This window comes from Salvelinus fontinalis, chromosome 5, assembly GCF_029448725.1.
Source record: "Salvelinus fontinalis isolate EN_2023a chromosome 5, ASM2944872v1, whole genome shotgun sequence".
NCBI lineage: Eukaryota > Metazoa > Chordata > Actinopteri > Salmoniformes > Salmonidae > Salvelinus > Salvelinus fontinalis.
In genome coordinates this window covers 33,478,630-33,501,527 of record NC_074669.1, presented here as the reverse complement: position 1 = coordinate 33,501,527, position 22,898 = coordinate 33,478,630, and the positions used below count along the sequence as shown (strand labels likewise).

The window sequence follows — 22,898 nt, the reverse complement described above, 5'->3', positions numbered from 1 at the left end:
AACCACATGACATTAGTTTTGGAGGTGTTCAGAACAAGGTTAAGGGCAGAGAAAGCTTGTTGGACACTAAGAAAGCTTTGTTGTAGAGGGTTTAACACATAATCCAGGGAGGAGCCAGCTGAGTATAAGACTGTATATCTGTATATAAATGGATGAGAGAGCTTCCTTCTGCCTGAGCTATGTTGTTGATGAAAATTGAGAAGAGCGTGGGGCCTAGGATCGAGCTTTGGGTACTCCCTTGGTGACAGGCAGTGGTTGAGACAGCAGATGTTCTGACTTTATACACTGCACTCTTTGAGAGAGGTAGTTAGCAAACCAGGCCAAAGACCCCTCAGAGACACCAATACTCCTTAGCCGGCCCACAAGTATGGAATGGTCTACCGTATAAAAGCTTTGGCCAAGTCAATAAAAATAGCAGCACAACATTGATTAGAATCAAGGGCAATGGTGACATCAGTGACACATCCATAACCTGAGTGGAAACCAGATTGCATACCTGAGAGAATACTATAGACATCAAGAATGCCAGTCAGTTGAATATTGACAAGTTTTCCAACACTTTTGATAAACAGGGCAAAATAGAAATTGGCCTATAACAGTTAGGATCAGCTTGATCTCCCCCTTCAAATAAAGGATGCACCATGGCTGCCTTCCAAGCAATGGGAACCTCCCCAGAGAGGAGAGACAGGTTAAAAAGGTCAGAGACAGGCTTGGCGATAAATCGGGGAAGCAACCTTAAAGAAGAAAGGGTCTAAACCATCTGACCCAGATGGTCCCGTGTGGCTCAGTTGGTAGAGCATGGCGCTTGCAACGCCAGGGTTGTGGGTTTGTTTCCCACGGGGGACCAGTACAAAAAAGTATGAATGTATGTAAGTCGCTCTGGATAAGAGCGTCTGCTAAATGACTTCAATGTAATTTTTTTTTGGAGCCAAATTTAAGGAGCTCCTTTAGCACCTCTGACTCAGTGATTGCCTGCAGGGAGAAACTTTGTAGTGGGGCAGGGGAAAAAAGGGAGGAGCATCGGGGCTAGTCACATTAGAAGGGCTGGTAGATGAGGAAATGTTGGATGGGCAAGAAGGCATGGCTAAGTTGATTAGGAATCCTGACTTTAACGAAGTGGTGATTAAAGAGCTCAGCCATGTGCTCCTTGTCAGTAACAACCACATCAATATTAAGATACATGGGTAGCTGTGAGGAGGGTTTATTCTCCAGGTCTTTAACAGTTTTCCAGAACTTCTTGGGGTTAGACCCACAGAGAGAACTGATCCTTAAAGTAACTAATTGTGGCCTTCTGGATAGTCTAAGTGCACTTAGTTCTCATTTGCCTGAATGAGAGCCAGTCAGACTGAGTATGCGTGTGCCGAGTGATTTGGCAAATGGAATTCTTGACGTGGAGAAACTCTGCCAGATCATGGTACAACCAGAGGCTGAACCTGTTTTTAATTCTCATTTTCTTTATGGGGGTGTGTTTGTTAACAATTCCACTGAAAATATAAAAAAGAAGGTCCAAGTGAATTCGACAGAGGGGATCAAGTTGATTCTATACCAATTACAGAGACCAGGTAATGAAGGAAGGCTTGCTCATTAAAGTTTTTTAGCAAGCATCTGTGACCAATCAGGACAGGTCGTTTCACAGAGCAGCCATTACGAACACAGGCTGTGATCACTAAGATCATTACGGAAAACACCTGACTGATACCTATCAGGATTATTTCTAAGAATAACATCAAGGAGAGTAGCCTTTTCTGGGTGTTTGGAGTCATATCTCGTGGGATTGGTAATAATCTGAGAAATATTTAGAGAGTCCCATTGCTTTAGGACCTGGCCAGGTGGTTTAAGCATGTCCCAGTTTAGGTAACCTAGCAGGACAAATTCAGATTTAGCTAAAATGGGCCTGGAGAGAGCTTAGGGCATTTAGGGTACAGGCCGGTGCTGATGGTGGATGATAACACCCAGCAACAGTCAACAAAGAGCTATTTGAAAGTTTAACGCTTAAAACCATCATATCAAATTGTTGGGGGACAGACTTGGTGGCGACAACCGAGCAATGAATGTGTTCCTTGGTAAAAGATTGCCACTCCACCACCTTTGGAAGATCTGTCTTGCCGAAAAAGGTTATAACCAGAAAGGTTAACATCAGCGTTCAAAACAATCTTTCTTAATCACGTCTCAGTAATGACCAACACATCTGGATTGGAGCTGTGAACCCACACTTTCAATTTATCCATTTTAGGTAATAAGCTTCTAGTGTTAACGTGCAGAAAACCCAGGCTTTTACGAGAGCAGAAATCAGTGAAGCAAATACCAGAGCACATATCAGAATTGGAGCTAGCAACAGTAGATGGGCCAGGGTGTACATGCACATGTCCAGATATCATCAGCAGTAATACAATCAGGGCACGGCAGAGGACAGGCGGATCTCTACAGTGTTGATTTATGACACTTGAATGTGCATTAGATGGCAACAAGATCATATTGTATAGCAGTTTCATCAGGTAACATGAATACAAAGAGGTGGTTATAATACGATGGGAGGCCAAAAGTCTGTGTAACCAATAGAGTCAGAGTCCTGAGTGTGGGAACAAACAGTCTATCCCAAGGTTGGCTAAAAAAGCAAGTTCATAGTCAACAAAGCAAGCAGGAGTCATGAGGCAAATAGCATAAAGCACAAGAAAAAAATATTGACTTGGGGCTAGCCATTGTAAGTTCAGAGTCACTCGCCCCAACAGTGCGTGTGTGCTGGAGGCGAGTGAAAGATCGGGAGAGAGGGGGGAGTGTGGTGGGGGTACCTGTACCAGACAGGGAGAGACAGGCCAGGGCAGACAGTGAACAGAAGGCTAGGTGGAATCCAAGCAGCAGTCAACGGGAGTAGGTGTCACACCCACTTGGGAGAAGCTTTTTTTGGGAGGCAGATTCCTTGAAGAAAATTCCAGCCTATCTAGCTAGCAAGTCTGTCCGTTTTTTTCCCCACGTGGAAAAGGAGGTCTTTAGCTAGCTATATCTCTTCAGTTTCAACGAATGGTCCTTACCGACATCCAAACAAAGTTGTCCTGTGGCTGTTGTATTTGAAATCCTCTTCAGGATGTGATCAAAGCAACAATATTGTTTCTTATTGAGTTAATTTACAATTTAAGTGCCATGGCTGCATATCAGTTGAAAATAGAGGTGAATCCAGGGGGTACTGTATTGTAATGGCCTCTGCACAGATGGAGGGGGCTTCAAAAGCTTCTGCATTTGGGTGGGGAAGGCTGTGAAACCCCACTGCCATTGTTGGTGTCAAGGGCTTTGACACCCTTCACACCTCAGTGCTAATTGTCTGATCTGTTCTGTCCTAGAACGCTTGGTAGCCTTAACTTAGCATTCAGTCCCTATAAAGTCAAATATATCACTGTCATTTATTTTCTTCTTGGCTTTAAAAGCAGCTTCAGACTAAACATTACTCACTCAGTTCCAGGTTAGATGGTGTTTTTAGGTTTCTTGTGCTTCTTTCGCCATAGCATTTTCTGTATAGACCTTGGAAATAAGAATCTTTGGTAGTAGGAATCCTTCCAGGTAATTTTGTTCAAAATCAGGTTGTAGGTTTGGAGTTTTGATTTGGAGTGAAGGTTATGTTGTGGAGTGTAGAATTCTGTATATGTCCTTATGGAAAAATCAAAGTTTATCTAAATCCATCTTTTTGTAAAAACATGCTAGAAAATGTGGCAGCCCATCTGCTCATGATCTCTCTCTGCTCTCTTGTGGACCACCAAAAATGTAAAATAAAGACTTACCAGCCTTCGGAAGATGTCAGTGACTTGGACAGTGGAGAAATTGGGTGGAATTATATCAGGCTTCTGCTGGGTTTGAGCTGAGGAAGAAGAGAGAGACAAATGATAAATTACTGTTTCTAACAGATAATCTGTCAAAATAAGGAAACATTTGAGTAAATGAGGGATACAAAGTATTTTCAAAGCAGGTGCTTAGGGTCATACATAAAAATGCCCAGATGCCCATTATTTTGGCAATCATAACTAATTAAATAAAATAAAAAAAGAGATCTGTGACTTCGAAAGAGGGGTCTCAAAGGAGCATAGGGGGTTTAAATTGTGTACGCGTGTGTGTGTGTCTCAGTCAGTAGATCTCAACCCAATTGAACATTTATGGGAGATTCTGGAGTGACGCCTGAGACAGCATTTTCCATTTTCAGTGTAACATTTCTAGTGTTGATTCAGGAGTTAAATTCACTCTGCAAGGGGTATATTAACACTCAGTGGTGTAAAATAACCCCCAGAGTTAGTGTTAATAACCAGCTATTGTTTTACACTGGAGAGTAAAACAGTTTCATCAAAACCACACCCATCCTTTTCATATTTCCCAGCATGTTCTACTGCAGGTAGATACTTTAGGATTATTTTTAGTATATGTGTTTTTGCATGTACATTGATTAATCTTATGCTTCACAAAGATAAATAACAAAAATCTAAACTGATCCAAATCAGTTACTTACATTTATTGCACCCGTTACTGAAATTGTTGTTACAGTTTAAATGGTATAGATAGTCTTCTTATCAACTTTTCTAACAGTCATTCAGAATGCAGGTGTGGGTGAATAAAAACTAATTGTTGGATATCCTAACTGGCTGGATTCCAATAAGAATTACACATCCCTTTGCATAATGTGATTTACAGGCCTGATGTGGCCTGTAAACCAGGAGATTCATAACACCACTGTGTTAGGGTAAAACTAAGCAATCAAAGTAAGGCCTTATGATATAAGTATTGCATAGTCATAGATAATAATGATAGCATTTGCCTTGGTACTCACTCAGTGAAAACCACAGGCCTTTAGAATGAAATACTTAAACAACCATGTCTTGGTCACTAACAAATACTGTCATGGGTGGTAACTCTACAATTCACTCAAAAAGAAAAAGCAACCAGGAATATATGATAATTAGGCTTTACACCTTATAGTATTAAAACACCAAAAAATTATTTACTGTAACACTAAAACGGTGTTAATTTCATACACTGAGAAAGCACTGTGTGTCATCAGGGCAAAGGGTGGCTACTTTGAAGAATCTGAAATAACAAATATTTTGATTTGTTTAACACTTTTGTTGGTTACTACATGATTCACGCAGGAAGCGGCGCAGGTCCTAATCCAGGCACTTGTCATCTCCCGTCTGGATTACTGCAACTCGCTGTTGGCTGGGCTCCCTGCCTGTGCCATTAAACCCCTACAACTCATCCAGAACGCCGCAGCCCGTCTGGTGTTCAACTTTCCCAAGTTCTCTCACGTCACCCCGCTCCTCCGCTCTCTCCACTGGCTTCCAGTTGAAGCTCGCATCCGCTACAAGACCATGGTGCTTGCCTACGGAGCTGTGAGGGGAACGGCACCTCCGTACCTTCAGGCTCTGATCAGGCCCTACACCCAAACAAGGGCACTGCGTTCATCAACCTCTGGCCTGCTCGCCTCCCTACCTCTGAGGAGGTACAGTTCCCGCTCAGCCCAGTCAGGACTGTTCGCTGCTCTGGCACCCCAATGGTGGAACAAACTCCCTCACGACGCCAGGTCAGCGGAGTCAATCACCACCTTCCGGAGACACCTGAAACCCCACCTCTTTAAGGAATACCTAGGATAGGATAAAGTAATCCTTCTAACCCCCCCCCCCTTAAAAGAGTTAGATGCACTATTGTAAAGTGGTTGTTCCACTGGATATCATAAGGTGAATGCACCAATTTGTAAGTCGCTCTGGATAAGAGCGTCTGCTAAATGACTTAAATGTAAATGTAATGTAAATTCCAAGTGTTATTTCATAGTTTCGATGTCTTCACTATTATTCTACAATGTAGAAAATAGTAAAAATAAAGAAAAACCCTTGAATGAGTAGATGTGTCAAAACCTTTGCCTGGACTCTGTATTTAAAATAGGACAAGTTTGACTAGAGCGCATTTAAGTCTGGCCAATACTATACAGTGCATTCGGAAATTATTCAGACCCCTTGACATTTTACACATTCCACAGTTATAGCTGTATTCTAAAATGGATTTTTTTTAATTTTTATTCCTCATGAAATCTACACACAATACCCTATAATGACAAAGCGAAAACAAGTTTAGACATTTTTGAAAATATATATATATAAAAAAAAAAATACCTTATTTACATAAGTTCAGGCCCTTTGCGTTTCCATTGATCATCCTTGGGATGTTTCCACAACTTGATCAATTGATAGGACATGATTTGGAAAGGCACACACCTGTCTATATAAAAAGGTCCCACAAGTTGACAATGCACGTCAGAGGGAAAAAAGCAAGCCATGAGGTCAAAGGAATTGTCCGTAAAGTTCCGAGACAGTATTGTGTCGAGGCACAGATCTGGGGAAGGGTACCAAAAACAAGTCTGCAGCATTGAAGGTCCCCAAGAACACAGTGGCCTCTAACATTTTTAAATCGAAGAAGTTTGGAACCACCAAGACTCTTCAAAGAGCTACAGTGGTTTCTCATTTAACCTCTTGGGTAGGGGGCAGTATTTTCAAGTCCGAATGAAGGTAGGCCTTGAAATACATCCACAGGTACACCTCCAATTGACTCAAATTATGTCAATTAGCCCATCAGAAGCTTCTAAAGCCATGACATCATTTTCTGGAATTTTCCAAGCTTTTTAAAAAGGCACAGTCAACTTAGTGTAATTAAACTTCTGACCCACTGGAATTGTGATACAGTGAACTATAAGTGAAATAATCTGTCTGTAAACAATTGTTGGAAAAATTACTTGTGTCATGCACAAAGTAGATGTCCTAACCGACTTGCCAAAACTAGTTTGTTGATAAGAAATTTGTGGAGTGGTTGACAAACGAGTTAATGACTCCAGCCTAAGTGTACAGTATATCACAAAAGTGAGTACACCCCTCACATTTTTGTAAATATTTGAGTATATCTTTTCATGTGACAACACTGAAGAAATGACACTTTGCTACAATGTAAAGTAGTGAGTGTACAGCTTGTATAACAGTGTAAATTTGCTGCCCCCTCAAAATAACTCAACACACAGCCATTAATGTCAGCACGGTGGCCAAGACCATACAGAGGTTTAACTGGACAGGTTCCACTCAGAACAGGCCTCGCCATGGTCGACCAAAGAAGTTGAGTACACGTGTTCGGCGTCATATCCAGAGGTTGTCTTTGGGAAATAGACGTATGAGTGCTGCCAGCATTGCTGCAGAGGTTGAAGGGGTGGGGGGTCAGCCTGTCAGTGCTCAGACCATACGCCGTACACTGCATCAAATTGGTCTGCATGGCTGTCGTCCCAGAAGGAAGCCTCTTCTAAAGATGATGCACAAGAAAGCCCGCAAACAGTTTGCTGAAGACAAGCAGACTAAGGACATGGATTACTGGAACCATGTCCTGTGGTCTGATGAGACCAAGATAAACGTATTTGGTTCAGATGGTGTCAAGCGTGTGTGGCGGCAACCAGGTGAGGAGTACAAAGACAAGTGTGTCTTGCCTACAGTCAAGCATGGTGGTGGGAGTGTCATGGTCTGGGGCTGCATGAGTGCTGCCGGCACTGGGGAGCTACAGTTCATTGAGGGAACCATGAATGCCAACATGTACTGTGACATACTGAAGCAGAGCATGATCCCCTCCCTTCGGAGACTGGGCCGCAGGGCAGTATTCCAACATGATAACGACCCCAAACACACCTCCAAGACAACCACTGCCTTGCTAAAGAAGCTGAGGGTAAAGGTGATGGACTGGCCAAGCATGTCTCCAGACCTAAACCCTATTGAGCATCTGTGGGGCATCCTCAAACGGAAGGTGGAGGAGTGCAAGCTCTCTAACATCCACCAGCTCCGTGATGTCGTCATGGAGGAGTGGAAGAGGACTCCAGTGGCAACCTGTGAAGCTCTGGTGAACTCCATGCCCAAGAGGGATAAGGTAGTGCTGGAAAATGATGGTGGCCACACAAAATCTTGACACTTTGGGCCCAATTTGGACATTTGGTGCCCAAGAACCCAGCAGCAGGGACTGGGACTGGGAGACTAGTCAGGATCAAGGGAAAGATGAACGGAGCAAAGTACAGAGAGATCCTTGATGAAAACCAGCTACAGAGCGCTCAGGACCTCAGGCTGGGGAGAAGATTCACCTTCCAACAGGACAACAATGACCCTAAGCACACAGCCAAGACCACGCAAGAGTGGCTTTGAGACAAGTCTCCGAATGTCCTTGAGTAGCCCAGCCAGAGCCCAGACTGGAACCCAATCAAACATCTTTGGAGAGACCTGAAAATAGCTGTGCAGCGACACTCCCCATCCAACCTGACAGAGCTTGGGAGGATCTGCAGAGAAGAATGGGAGAAACTCCCCAAATACAGGTGTGCCAAGCTTGTAGCGTGATACCCAAGAAGACTCTAGGCTGTAATCACTGCCAAAGGTGCTTCAACAAAGTACTGAGTAAAGGGTCTGAATACTTAAATGTGATATTTCAGTTTTTTTTGTTTTTATTACATTTGCAAACATTTCTAAAAACCTGTTTTTGCTTTGTCAAAAAAAGCTATTTTAAAATAAGGCTGTAAGATAACAAAATGTGGAAAAAGTCAACGGGCCTAAATACATATTTATATATATTTATTGTTATTGCATTGGGACATAGTCACTGACCAACAATCTGCAATAAGGGAAATGGCCACTACGGAGGCACCAATTAGGTCGCACTCACCTGTGCAACAGTACAGGACAGATTCATAATGAAAGTATCTGTCATTATTGTTTTTGTGGGAGGGGTTTTGGAGGACAACTGGAGGTCTACTTTGAGTGGCGCAGCAGTCTAAGGCACTGCATCTCAGTGCTAGAGGCATCACTACAGACCCTGGTTCAATTCCAGATTGTATCACAACCGGCCATGATTGGGAGTCCCATAGGGTGGCGCACAAATGGCACAGCGTCACCCGGGTCAGGGTTTGGTCGGGGTAAGCAGTCATTGTAAATAAGAATTTGTTCTTAACTGACTTGACTAGTTAAATACAAAAAAATTAAAGTATGGATAGGTTTTTCAAAATGGTGGTAAGGACAGTGATACCATCTTAAAATGTAACCCATCATGGTAAATTAAGTATAGCTAGCTAAAAAAAACAATGGTTTTTACATGGCTAAAGGAGAAGGATTACCATATTTACTGTCTTCAGAAAACTCAATATCTTCTGAGGAAGTGGCCTGGGAAAAATAATGGGATGGTAAAACCTATTTCAGTCATGGTTTAAGAAATTCAAAAGGTGTTATGATCCTATAAAAAAATTGATCATGGAGGTACAGTCCGTTAAAGTAGATGGTCAAAGAAAACGAATTGCCTTGAATATACTACTTGATGAACAGTTATGCCTCATAAATCAATATAGACTGAATAATGACGATCCAAACTTCTTTGAAAACATTTATTATAATCAAATTAATCTCCAAGATCCAAATTATTATATTATAATGGTAGGGGACTACAACACAGTTTAGGTACATCAGTGTACCAGAAAGGCAATCATACTATCAACTATCACCCTCTGGTGCTCAAAAAGATCAAATATTATGGACACGTTGGAATTTATGGATATTTGAAGGCTTAAAACACATGGATCTCATAAGATATACTTGGAGGCTTAATCAAGCTGTTCGGATTGATTATTTTCTGGTATTCTTTCTATTGTGCCAAAATGTGATCAGACCATCAGCTTATTGGCCTCCATGTAACTATGACAGACTTTCCACGAGGGCGGGGATATTGGAAATTTAACAAGGGTTTATTGACGGACACTACTTTAACAAAAACAAAGGAATTAATAACATACTTTTTGGGGGGCAAAGTACAGGTTCAGCAGACCACGCATCATATGGGATGTCTTTAAAAAGGCCATTCAATTCAACATTCATCACAAAAACAGTATCAGTCAGAGAAAAAAATTAAATCAGAAATAGAAAATCTAACATTACACATCAATTGTGTAGATCAATGTAATGCAGAAGCTGTGAATAAACTCAAGGCAAAACAAAAAGGAGTTTGAGGAACTTATTCAGGAAGGATGAGGTTTCATTTATTTAAAAAATGTAGAAAATTTGATGGAAAACAGCAAAGAATGCGCCAAGTTTTTCCTAAATCTTCAATATAGAAACACGGCCAAAAAGAACCTACAAAAAAAATAGTCAGACACAATCGATGTAGAAATCCTTCTCTCAGCAAAAGTGATTTTGAATGAGGATGTAAAAATAATAAAATGTTCTCGTCAAGTTCCTCCAATCTCACTTTTTTGTGATATCATGTGGGGGCAAAACATTTGTATTAGCATTACTTGAAATGATAGGTATCAATCCTGTACTCTGGTTGTGTAAATTGCTGCGGGCGCGGATGGATACCACATCCCGAACATAGTATTGAGAGAGGTGAGGAGAATAAACCACCAATAGGTTAAGATGCTCCTGTGAGGGTACTCCCAGAAGCGGAGACTCCCAACTTCTTACGGCTGAAATCCTGTTAACGGGATCGATATGACAACAGCCAGTGAAAGTGCAGGGCACCAAATTCAAACAGAAATCTCATAATTAAAATTCCTCAAACATACAATATTATACACCATTTTAAAGATAAACTTATTGTTAATCCCACCAGTGTCCGATTTCAAAAAGGCTTTACGCGAAAGCATACCATGCGATTATGTTAGGTCAGCACCTAGTCACAGAAAAACACAGCCATTTTTCCAGCCAAAGAGAGGAGTCACAAAAAGCAGAAAGAGATAAAATGAATCACTAACCTTTGATGATCTTCATTAGATGACACTCATAGGACTTCATGTTACACAATACATGTATGTTTTGTTCGATAAAATTCATATTTATATCCAAAAATCTTAGTTTACATTGGCGCGTTATGTTCAGTAATGTTTTGCTTCCAAAACATCCGGTGATTTTGCAGAGAGCCACATCAATTTACAGAAATACTCATAATAAACATTGATAAAAGATACAAGTATTATACATGGAATTATAGATAAACTTCTCCTTAATGCAACCGCTGTGCCAGATTTCAAAAAAGCTTTACGGAAAAAGCACATCATGCAATAATCTGAGTACAGCGCTCAGAGACCAAAACAAACCATACAGATACCCGCCATGTTGTGGAGTCAACAGAAGTCAGAAAATGCATTATAAATATTCACTTACCTTTGATGATCTTCATCAGAATGCACTCCCAGGAATCCCAGTTCCACAATAAATGTTTGTTTTGTTCGATAAAGTCCATCATTTATGTCCACATACCTCCTTTTTGTTCACATGTTTAGCCCAGTAATCCAAATGCTCAATGCGCGATCGCTTAGTTCAGACAAAGTCAAAAGTTGTATTACAGTTCGTAGAAACATGTCAAACAATGTATAGAATCAATCTTTAGGATGTTTTTATCATAAATCTTCAATGTTTCAACCGGACAATTCCTTTGTCTTTAGAAAGGAAAAGGAACGCAGCTAACTCACGGGCGCACGCCTGACTGAACTCATGGCACTCTGCTAGACACCTGATTTAAGCAGCTCTCATTCTCTCCCCCTTCACCGTAGAAGCCCAAAACAAGGTTCTAAAGACTGTTGACATCTAGTGGAAGCTTTAGGAAGTGCAATCGGACAACATTTTACACTGTATATTGGATAGGCAAAGACTTGAAAACCTACAAACCTCAGATTTCCCACTTCCTGGTTGGATTTTTTCTCTGGTTTTTGCCTGCCATATGAGTTCTGTTATACTCACAGACATCATTCAAACAGTTTTAGAAACTTCAGAGAATTTTCTATCCAACTCTACTAATAATATGTATATCTTAGCTTCTGGGCCTGAGTAGCAGGCAGTTTACTCTGGGCACCTTATTCATCCAAGCTACTCAATACTGTCCCCCAGCCATAAGAAGTTAAGGGGTCACAGCTGGGGTAACTGACAGAATTGGGTAAACCAGGCAATATCTCAGAGGAATTATTTCAGAGTAAGTGTCCTCTGGGATTGATTGCTGGTGGAACCAGTTTAGAGTAACCAAAAATATGGTTGGTTGGATTGATCCCCAGCAGACCAGTGAGGTCAGTTAGGTGAGGGACCAGAGCTAGCGGAGTCTGTGTGTCGCTGTTTGAGTCTGAGTGAGATACTTGAATAGATTAAATTGGGCATTAGAATAGACAGGTATGCCCTGGGTTACAATTGTTAGATGCAAGTGGGGAAGTTTTTTTTGGGACCATGTTACACAATTAGATAGGCGACAGGTATTCTGTAGGTAGTTTTGCATATCTGGATAGACAAAAAAGGATCTATACCACCATTATTGCAGTAGGTGAAATTCTGGTGTGGAGGCAACACCCTGCCCTAGGCCCATCGAATATACAATATTTTGATAATGGTATGGGTTTTCCTGTGTTTTTGGAGAGTCTAAAGTATAAACAGTGCTAAACGGTTTTCTTTGTTTGTCTACCCCTCTGTGTCTGTCTGTGGTGTGCGAGTGGAACAGGCACCATGGGAGCAAGGGACACGGTACTCCAAATCCCCCCACGAGGGCCCTGAAGGTCAGGGCAGATAAGTGGGGAAGGGACATTCTGGACCAGGTGCAATTACGGCATAGGAAAGGTGGTTTTCCTTTGACAGGGACACTGAGTTTAACAATGTTAGACAAAGTCAGGGAGAGAGTGTATGGGTTAAACTGGGTTAAATATAGAAAATGGGAAAGAAAGGCAGAAAGACATGCAAAGACAGGATCCATTTAGGGGACAGCCCAGACAGAATATGGTAGTGCAGACTGAGGAGGAAGGGAAAACTGATAAAGACGAGACAGTGAGAAAGAACAAAAAAAGAGGATGAGATTCCCCCTACTCTTTTCCTCCCAATCTCTACCCAGTGCTGCCAGCACCAGTGGCCGCAGCCGGGGCCAACTACCATCCAACGACACCCTGCCAGTCGACTCAGACTCTCCTTCCTCCACTGCGCCTCCTCCCCTGTTTCTTGGGTCATCTCCTTTTGCCGCAGCAAAGGGGCAAGGTACTCATGGGCTTGATGGGGAGCCGGGCATGGATGGAGGAGTGACAGGAGGGACCAGACAAAAGTGAAGGAGACAGCAGCCCCATCAGATGACGATGATGACAGCATTGACACATCTCTTGTTTCTCCCCCCCCTCAAGGATCATCTTCGAAGAATGAAGGATCTGAAGGGCACACCTGCTACGTTTCAGCAATATCCCCTGATGGCGTGTCCCAACCCCCAGCAGCTGATGACGCCGCGGCAGCGGACTTGACCCCCATTGTCTACATTCAAAGGACCTGGAGGCCTGATGAAATCAAATGCATTGTTGAGGACCTGCCTGACCCTAGCAAAGATGCAGTACAGTTTGCAGCAGAGATGAGAGTTTTAGCTGGACAATACAAGCCCTCAGCAGCTGAAATAGCTCACATCTGCAAGAAGAAGCTAGGGTTGAGGTGGGCTGATGTACAAGGAGACTTTGATCTCAATGAACTATGGGCAGAAAATGGTGGGTACCAAGATCAGTTAACAACTTTGATGGGTAGGGTCACGGCAATATATCTGTCCAAAACCGATTGGACAGCCATTCGAGCATGCAAGATGGGAGAGGAAGAGACACTAGAAGACACCTGACCTGGAGAGAGCGGTGAAAACAACGCGCATCAGTTGGGACACTAAGCCACTGGCGACTGTGGTGCAACACTAGAGACAGCAGTGCACCTAGGTGAAGGCACAGGTCAAGAGGGAGAACCTGAAGAGTACCAAACTCAGGAAGGCTCAACTGACATTCTACCAAGGGGCGGCGGGTCAAGGCACACCTGTGGTAAACCAGGCCATTTTGCTGCTAGCTGCCCAGAAGGACATCAACAGCAAAGAGGGAACGAGAGGGGCGGATCCAGAGGCCCCCCCCCCCCCCTTCTCGAGGAAGAGGTCCACTAGGAGGACAAGGTCTGTGGTACCCCCCTGCCCAACAACAACCATGGCAGCAACCAACCAACCGCGGGAGAATATTAACAGGCGAAGGAGGTAGTAATTGAGTTAGAGTCGCCAGAGCAACCAGAACATTTGTTTTTAAAGAGCCATACCCTTCCTCGAATTTAGCCAACAGTGGAGGCTTGCGTCAATGGTGAGTCAATAATGTTTCTTACTGATATGTGAGCTGCGATGTCTGTGATTAACTGTACGGCTATGACAAAATCTCCCATGTCTAGTGAAACAGTCAAAACTGTAGGGGCTTCGGTTTAACAGTTATTCATGAGGAAGAAGAGGGGGAGCTATTGATGTTAATGTCTTGAGTTGTGTAACTGGTATTACGCATGGGCTGTTGATAATTTCTCACCATTGACAAGAGACCTGAGATATGAGAACAAATGGCTGTTAGAAAGTGTAGCGCCAGAATCTATCCAGTGTGAAGGGTTGTATTGTAGCAGTGATTTCTGTGCTTTGGGGGTTACTCTAAGCCCTGCACACAGGGCTTAGAGTAACCCCCAAACTGGGACACAGCATTTGAGAAGGGTGTGCATAGACTTGATCAGCCCTCCTTTGTCACCAATATCATCCTTTTGAGTGAGGACTCGCACCTCGAGGGGTCCCTGATTTTTTTTCTTCCCCCCCACTTTATTTAACCAGGTAGGCTAGTTGAGAACAAGTTCTCATTTGCAACTGCGACCTGGCCAAGATAAAGCACAGCAGTTCGACACAAACAACAACACAGAGTTACACATGGAATAAACAGTCAAAAATACAGTAGTAAAAAAAAAGTCTATATAGTCTGTGCAAATTAAGTAAGATAAGGGAGGTAAGGAAATAAATAGGCCATGGTGGCGAAGAATTTATAATATAGCAATTAAACACTGAATGAACATGCATGTAGAGATACTGGGGTACAAAGGAGCAAGATAAATAAATATATATATACAGTATGGGTTAAGGTAGTTGGGTGGGCTGTTTACAGATGGTCTATGTACAGGTGCAGTGATCTGTGAGCTGCTCTGATAGCTGGTGCTTAAAGCTAGTGAGGGAGATGAGTCTCCAGCTTCAGTGATTTTTGCAGTTCGTTCCAGTCATTGGCAGCAGAGTACTGGAAGGAAAGGCGGCCAAAGGAGGAATTGACTTTGGGGGTGACCAGTGAGATATACCTGCTGGAGCACGTGCTACGGGTAGGTGCTGCTATGGTGACCAGTGAGCTGAGATAAGGTGGGGCTTTACCTAGCAGAGACTTGTAGATGACCTGGAGCCAGCGGGTTTGGCGACGAGTATGAAGCGAGTGCCAGTCAATGAGAGCATACAGAACGGATGGCACTGTGACAGACTGCATCCAATTTGTTGAGTAGAGTGTTGGAGGCTATTTTATAAATGACATCCCCGAAGTCGAGGATCGGTAGGATGGTCAGTTTTACGAGGGTATGTTTGGCAGCATGAGTGAGTGAAGGATGCTTTGTTGCGAAATAGAAAGCAGATTCTAGATTTAATTTGGATTGAAGCTGCTTACTGTCAGTCTGGAAGGAGAGTTTACAATCTAACCAGACACCTAAATATTTGTAGTTGTCCACATATTCTAAGTCAGAACCGTCCAGGGTAGTGATGTTGGACGGGCAGACAGGTGCTGGCAGCGATCGGTTGAAGAGCACGCATTTAGTTTTACTTGCATTTAAGAGCAGTTGGAGGCCACGGAAGGAGAGTTGTATGGCATTGAAGCTCGTCTGGAGGTTAGTTAACACAGTGTCCAAAGAAGGGCCAGAAGGATACAGAATGGTGCCATCTGCGTAGAGGTGGATCAGAGAATCACCAGCAGCAACATCATTGACGTATACAGAGAAGAGAGTCGCGCCGAGAATTGAACCCTGTGGCACCCCCATAGAGACTGCCAGAGGTCCGGACAACAGGCCCTCCGATTTGACACACTGAACTCTGTCTGAGAAGTAGTTGGTGAACCAGGTGAGGGAATCATTTGAGAAACCAAGGCTGTTAAGTCTGCCAATAAGAATGTTGTGATTGACAGAGTCAAAAGCCTTGGCAATGTCAATGAATACAGCTGCACAGTATTGTCTCTTATCGATGGCGGTTATGATATCGTTTAGGACCTTGAGCATGGCTGAGGTGTCTAGAGTCTCCCCTTTTGAAGAGGGGGATGATCGTGGCAGCTTTCCAATCTTTGGGAATCTCAGACGATACGAAAGAGGTTAAACAGGCTAGTAATAGGGGTTGCAACAATTTCGGCAGATAATTTTAGAAAGATGGTCCAGATTGTCTAGCCCGGCTGATTTGTATGGGTCCAGATTTTGCAGCTCTTTTCAGAACATCAGCTATCTAGATTTGGGTGAAGAAGAAATGGGGGAGGCTTGGGCGAGTTGCTGTGAGGAGTGCAGGGATGTTGACTGGGGTAGGGGTAGCCTGGTGGAAAGCATGGCCAGCCGTAGAAAAATGCTTATTGAAAGTCTCAATTATAGTGGATTTATCGGCGGTGACAGTGTTTCCTAGCCTCAGTGCAGTGGGCAGCTGGGAGGTGCTCTTATTCTCCATGGACTTTACAGTGTCCCAGAACTTTGAGTGTGTGCTACAGGATGCAAATTTCTGCTTGAAAAAGCTAGCCTTAGCTTTCCTAACTGCCTGTGTATATTGGTTCCTAACTTCCCTGAAAAGTTGCATATCACAGGGGCTATTCGATGCTAATACAGAACGCCACAGGATGTTTTTGTGCTGGTCAAGGGCAGTCAGATCTGGAGAGCACCAAGGGCTGTATCTGTTCCTGGTTCTACATTTTTTGAAAGGGGCATACTTATTTAAGATGGTGAGGAAGGCACTTTTAAAGAATGACCAGGCATCCTCTACTGATGGGATGAGGTCAATATCCTTCCAGAATACCCGGGCCAGGTCAATTAGAAAGGCCTGCTCGCTGAAGTGTTTTAGGGAGAGTTTGACAGTGATGAGGGGTGGTCGTTTGACCGCAGACCCATTACGGATGCAGGCAACGAGGCAGTGATCGCTGAGATCTTGGTTGAAAACAGCAGAGGTGTATTTAGAGGGCAAGTTAGTTAGGATGACATCTATGAGGGTGTCCGTGTTTACGGATTTGGGGTTATATCTGGTGGGTTCATTGATAATTTCTGTGAGGTTGAGGGCATCAAGCTTAGATTGTAGGATGACCGGGGTGTTAAGGATGTCCCAGTTTAGGTCACCTAGCAGCACGAGCTCTGAAGATAGATGGGGGGCAATCAGTTCACATATGGTGTCCCCCTGGTGTCGAGGGCGGTCAATAGCAAGCGGCAACGGTGAGAGACTTGTTTCTGGAAAGGTGGATTTTTAAAAGTAGAAGCTCAAACTTTTTGAGCACAGACCTGGACAGTAAGACAGAACTCTGCAGGCTCTCTCTGCAGTAGATTGCAACACCGCCCCCTTTGGCAATTCTATCTTGTCGGAAAATTTTATAGTTAGGGATGGGAATTTCTGGGTTTTAGGTGGTCTTCCTGAGCAAGGATTCAGACACGGCCAGGACATCCGGGTTGGCAAAGTGTGCTAGGGCTTCTAATGTTAACATGCATGAAACCTAGGCTATTACGGTTACAGAAGTCAACAAATGATAGCGCCTGGGGAATGGGAGTGGAGCTAGGCACTGCAGGGCCTGGATTCACCTCCACATCACCAGAAGAACAGAGGAGGAGTAGAATGAGGGTACGGCTAAAGGCTAAATGAACTGGTCGCCTAGTATGTTCAGAATAGTGTAAAAGGAGCAGATATCTGGGCATGGTAGAAAAGATTCAAGGCATAATGTACAGACAAAGGTATGGTAGGATGTGAGTACAGTGAGGGTAAACCTGTGCACAGTGACGATGAAAGAGATAGTCTCTAGAAATATAATTTAAGCCAGGTGATGTCACCGCATGTGTGGTAGGTGGAACTAAAGTGTTAAATAAGGCGTATTGAGCAGCTAGAGGCTCTACAGTGAAATAAGGCAATAATTACTAACCAAAGCAGCAATGAACAAGGCATATTGACGTTAGCAACAGGCATGCGTAGCTGAGTGAACATAGGAGTCCAGTGAGTGGCTTCAGGCAGCAAGCGGCCGGGGCTAGCAAAAGGGCCTTGGAGGGATGTCGCGACGGAAGAAAGTCTGTTGTGGCCCCCTCGTGCTATTACGTCGTCAGACGGATCAGCAGGGCTCCGTTTGGTAACCAGGCCAATTTGCAAAAAATAAATACAAATAAAATAAAAATTGGTGTAGTGGCCAAAGAATTTGTCTGATGGGCCTCTTAAGAGGACAGTCCGATGTGTTCTAGACAGTAGTGGGCCGCAGTTTGCTAGTAGCCAGTTAGCTGGCTAGCTTTTGATGGGGGATTCGGATTCTTAAGTATAAAATAGCAGATCCGTACCACATTGCGTGAGGCGGGTTGCAAGAGAGTATATTCAGTCCGTAGATGGAAAGTGATATTAAAATATATATACGGGAAAAAAACAAGGAAAAACAATATTTACATGGGACAGGGAAGGACAAGACAATATCACATGTCCGACTGCTACGCCATCTTGGAACAGAGATTGCCTACGGGCAAGGGATAAGTATGATTTTGGCAGGATGAAGGGGGCTGAGCACCTTGTAGTCACTCCCAAAGATACCAGGCGCCCTTCCAGAGCACAGTATCCACTTAGTAAAGATGCTAATTGTTTTATTACACATGTACATGCCTCACTGATAGAACACGGAGCGTTAGTCCTGTGTCCACTCACCTTGCAACACCCCTATCTTGCCAGTAAGGCAGGCCTCGGGCATGAGCAAACACAGCATCACCTATGTGGTTCCCAATCCTACTACGCTGTTGTCTGCAGTTTCAGCAACAGCAAATTGGTTTTCAGTTATTGATTTGGCTAATGCGTTTTTTTAGCATCCCCGTGGCAACTGATTTTCAGTTCTAGTTTGCTTTTACATTCTTTGGCAAGAGATTTACTTGGACCGATGGTCCCCATGGGGTACACAGACTCCCCCCGCAATTTTTTCAACTGCATTGGCACAAAATTGAGGGTTTCCTTCCCCCGGAGGGGAGCACTCTAATACAGTACGTGGATGACTTATTGCTATGCTCTGAGACTCTCCAGTCCTGTGAAACTGACACAAGAGCTCTGTCAGAGAACAGCCAAAGTATCAAAAGAGAAGAAGTTGCAACTAATCTCCCAAACGGTTCAATATCTGGGTCATGATATCACTCCCAGCTGGGCACAGAGTGCAAGCCATTCTCTCTGTCCCACAGCCTGTTACCAAGTAACACATGATGTCACTGAATGGTATGGAAGGGTATTGTAGGGCGTGGCTGCCTGACTATGCTGAGGTTGTCCAGCCTCTCTCTGATCTCACTTATGGTCACAAAATGGCTATGAATGATAAGATAAAGTGGACCCCTGAGGGTTTGACAGCCCTGACAAACCTGAAACAACTCATGACTTACTTCCCCATGCTTGGGGCTCCCTAACCACTAAACCATTTAATCTGTTTGTGTGTGAGAAAAATGGTTTGGGGTCTTCTGTTTTGACACAGGAACATGGAGGAAAGTAGAGACCAGTGGGTTACAATCCTAAACAATTGGACAGTGTGGCGAGAGGTTTGGTGTGTTGTTTAAAAGGCGGTGGCTGCTGCTACTGAAACTGTGTTAGCGTGTGCCGATATTGTGGCTATGTGCCAGTTAACTGTTCACATCCTACATGCGGTCCATGCTCTTATTTCACAGGCAAAGAGAGCACACCCCTGACTCCAGGGAGAATCTGAATGTGCTGCTCACAATGTGACCCTGAAGAGGTGCACTGTGCCCAATCCAGCTAAACTGTTGCCGGCCCCTGATGACGGAGAACCTCATGACTGCACAGCCCTTGTTGAAGATGGTATCCAAACCAAGGTCAGACTTAACTGATGTACCAATACAGAATGCTGATTTGGAATAATTTGTGGATGGCTCAGCGGTCTGACAAGGGAGAGCCACTTGTGGCTTATGCTGTAACAGCATCTACCACACTTGAAAGTGCTAAATTGCCCTCACACCTCAAGCTGCTGAGTTGTTTGCTCTTATGAGAGCTTGCATTTTGGCTAAAGGACAAACTGTTACCATTTACACTGACAGTAGATATGCATTTGGCGTGGTACATGCTTTTGGAACCCTCTGGAAGCAGCAAGGTTCTCTCACGTCATCAGGTAAGACAATCTCACATTCGAAATGGGTTGACAACCTTTGAAATATTTTTTTTCTCACATTTTAACTTTATTTGGACTGGCAAACCAGATCAAGTTAAATGAGCATATTTATATAATAATATTATATATAATTATATAATTAAAACGTTTAAATATTAAGGCATTAAGCCTCTCTCTTAAAGCCTAAATTGTACTGAAATTGTATATATAGTTTAAGTCGGAAGTTGACATGCACTTAGGTTGGAGTCATTAATACTCGTTTTTCAACCACTCCACAAATTTCTTGTTCACAAACTATAGTTTTGGCAAGTCGTTTAGGACATCTACTTTGTGCATGACACATTTTTCCCAACAATTGTTTACAGACAGATTATTTCACTTATAATTCATAGGACTCGTTTTACTGTGGATATAGATACTTTTGTACCCATTTCCTCCAGCATCTTCACAAGGTCCTTTGCTGTTGTTCTGGGATTGATTTGCACTTTTCACACCAAAATACATTCATCTCTAGGAGACAGAACGCATCGAATTCCCGAGCGGTATGAAGGCTGCTTGGTCCCATGGTGTTTATACTTGCATACTATTATTTGTACAGATGAACGTGGTACCTTCAGGCGTTTGGAAATTGCTCCCAAGGATGAACCAGACTTGTGGAGGTCTACAATTCTTTTTCTGAGGTTTTGGCTGATTTCTTTTGATTTTCCCATGATGTCAAGCAAAGAGGCACTGAGTTTGAAGGTAGGCCTTGAAATACATCCACAGGTACACCTCCAATTGACTCAAATTATGCCAATTAGCCTATCATATGCTTCCAAAGCCATGACATAATTTTCTGGAATTTTCCAAGCTGTTTAAAGGCACAGTTAACATAGTGTATGTAAACTTCTGACCCACTGGAATTGTGATACAGTGAAATAAAACAAAAAAATTGTTGAGTGGTTGAAAAATGAGTTTTAATGACTCCAACCTAAGTGTATGTAAACTTCCGACTTCAACTGTATATATATAAAAAGGAAATATCACATATAATTAAGTATTCAGACCCTATAGTCAGTGCTCTGTTGAAGCACCTTTGGCAGTGAATACAGCCTGGAGTCTTCTTGGGTATCACGCTACAAGCTAGGCATACATGGGGAGTTTCTTCCATTTTTCTCTGCAGATCCTCTCAAGCTCTGTCAGGTTGGATGGGGAGCGTCACAGCACAGCTATTTTCAGGTCTCTCCAGAGATGTTCGATCGGTTTCAAGTCCAGGCTCTGGCAGGCTCTGGTTGTACTGTTGGAAGGTGAACCTAAGCCCCAGTCAGAGGTCCTAAGTGCTCTATAGCAGGTTTTCATCAAGGAACTCTGTACTTTAGTCAGGATCGAGGGAAAGGGGAACTGAGCAGTCTCCCAGTCCCTGCCGCTGAAAAACATCCCATCAGCATGCTGCCATCACAATGCTTCACCGTAGGGATGGTGCAGGTTTCCACTAGACGTGACGCTTGGCATTCAGACCAAAGAGTTCAATCTTGGTTTCATTAAATACGAGAATCTTGTTTCTCTGGTCAGAGTCCTGTAGGTGCCTTTGGGCAAATTCCAAGCGGGCTGTCATGTGCCTTTTACTGAGGAGTGGCTTCCGTCTGGCCACTTAACCATAAAGGCCTGATTGGTGGAGTGCAGCAGAGATGGTTGTCCTTCTGGAAGGTTCTCCCAACTCAACAGAGGAACTCTGGAGCTCTGTAAGTTTGACCGTTGGGTTCTTGGTCACCTCCCTGACCAAGGCCCTTCTACCCAGATTGCTCAGTTTGGCCGGGCGGCCAGCTCTAGGAAGAGTCTTAAACGTCTTCCATTTAAGAATGATGGTGGCCACTGTGTTCTTTTGGGACCTTCAATGCTGCAGACATTTATTGGTACCCTTCCCCAGATCTGTGCCTTCGACACAATCCAGTCTCGGAGCAATACGGACAATTCCGTAGACCTCCTGGCCTGGTTTAAGCTCTGACATGCACTGTCAACTGTGGGACCTTATATAGACAGGTGTGTGCCTTTCCAAATCATGTCCAATCAATTGAATGTACCACAGGTAGACTCCAATCAAGTTGTAGAAACATTAAGGATGATCAATGGAAACAGGATGCACCTGAGCTCAATTTCGAGTCTCATAGCAAAGGGTCTGAATACTTATTTAAATAAGTTTTATTTATAAATTTGCAAATATTTCAAATAACCTGTTTTCACTGTCATTATGGGCTATTGTGTGTTGATTAAATAAAACCAGTGTCATCAATTTTAGAATAAGGCTGTAACATAACAAAATGTGGGGAAGTCAAGGGGTCTGAATATTTTCCGAATGCACTATATATATAGTGTATCATTATACTCTTGGGTAAATTATTTATTTTTAGGGCAATATCAGTAGACATTTTAGAAATATGAAGGTTCAGGACCCTCATTAGACATCATAGCAAAATGGAGGGATGTAATGCAAAAGGAAATAGAAAAATGGCATTATAAAGGGAAAGACGGGTTAATCTGTGGCGTGTTGGAGTTAAGATCAGAATGAATGGTGAATTGGCCACTGTGGGTGAAAATCCAGCACTTGAAGAAAGAGGAAGTTAGAAATATGTATAATTATTTAACTACAGGTACCGTAGATGACAGCGAAATAGCAGTAGAAGTATTGTTGTCCGTTAGTTTACTCCAATTAGGGTAGGGATGGTAGGGGAGGAAAAAGTAT

General features: G+C 43.3%; 1 protein-coding gene across 1 annotated transcript in view; it reads right to left on the bottom strand.

The window, feature by feature from the left end:
* The window catches only part of LOC129855493 (rhophilin-1-like), a 60,307-nt gene that overhangs the window by 4,982 nt on the left and 32,427 nt on the right, over window positions 1-22,898 (bottom strand). The window contains exon 12 of the mRNA XM_055923209.1: window positions 3,771-3,847. Within this exon, the coding sequence (XP_055779184.1) occupies window positions 3,771-3,847 (77 nt within the window). The remainder of the gene's footprint in view (window positions 1-3,770; window positions 3,848-22,898) is intronic.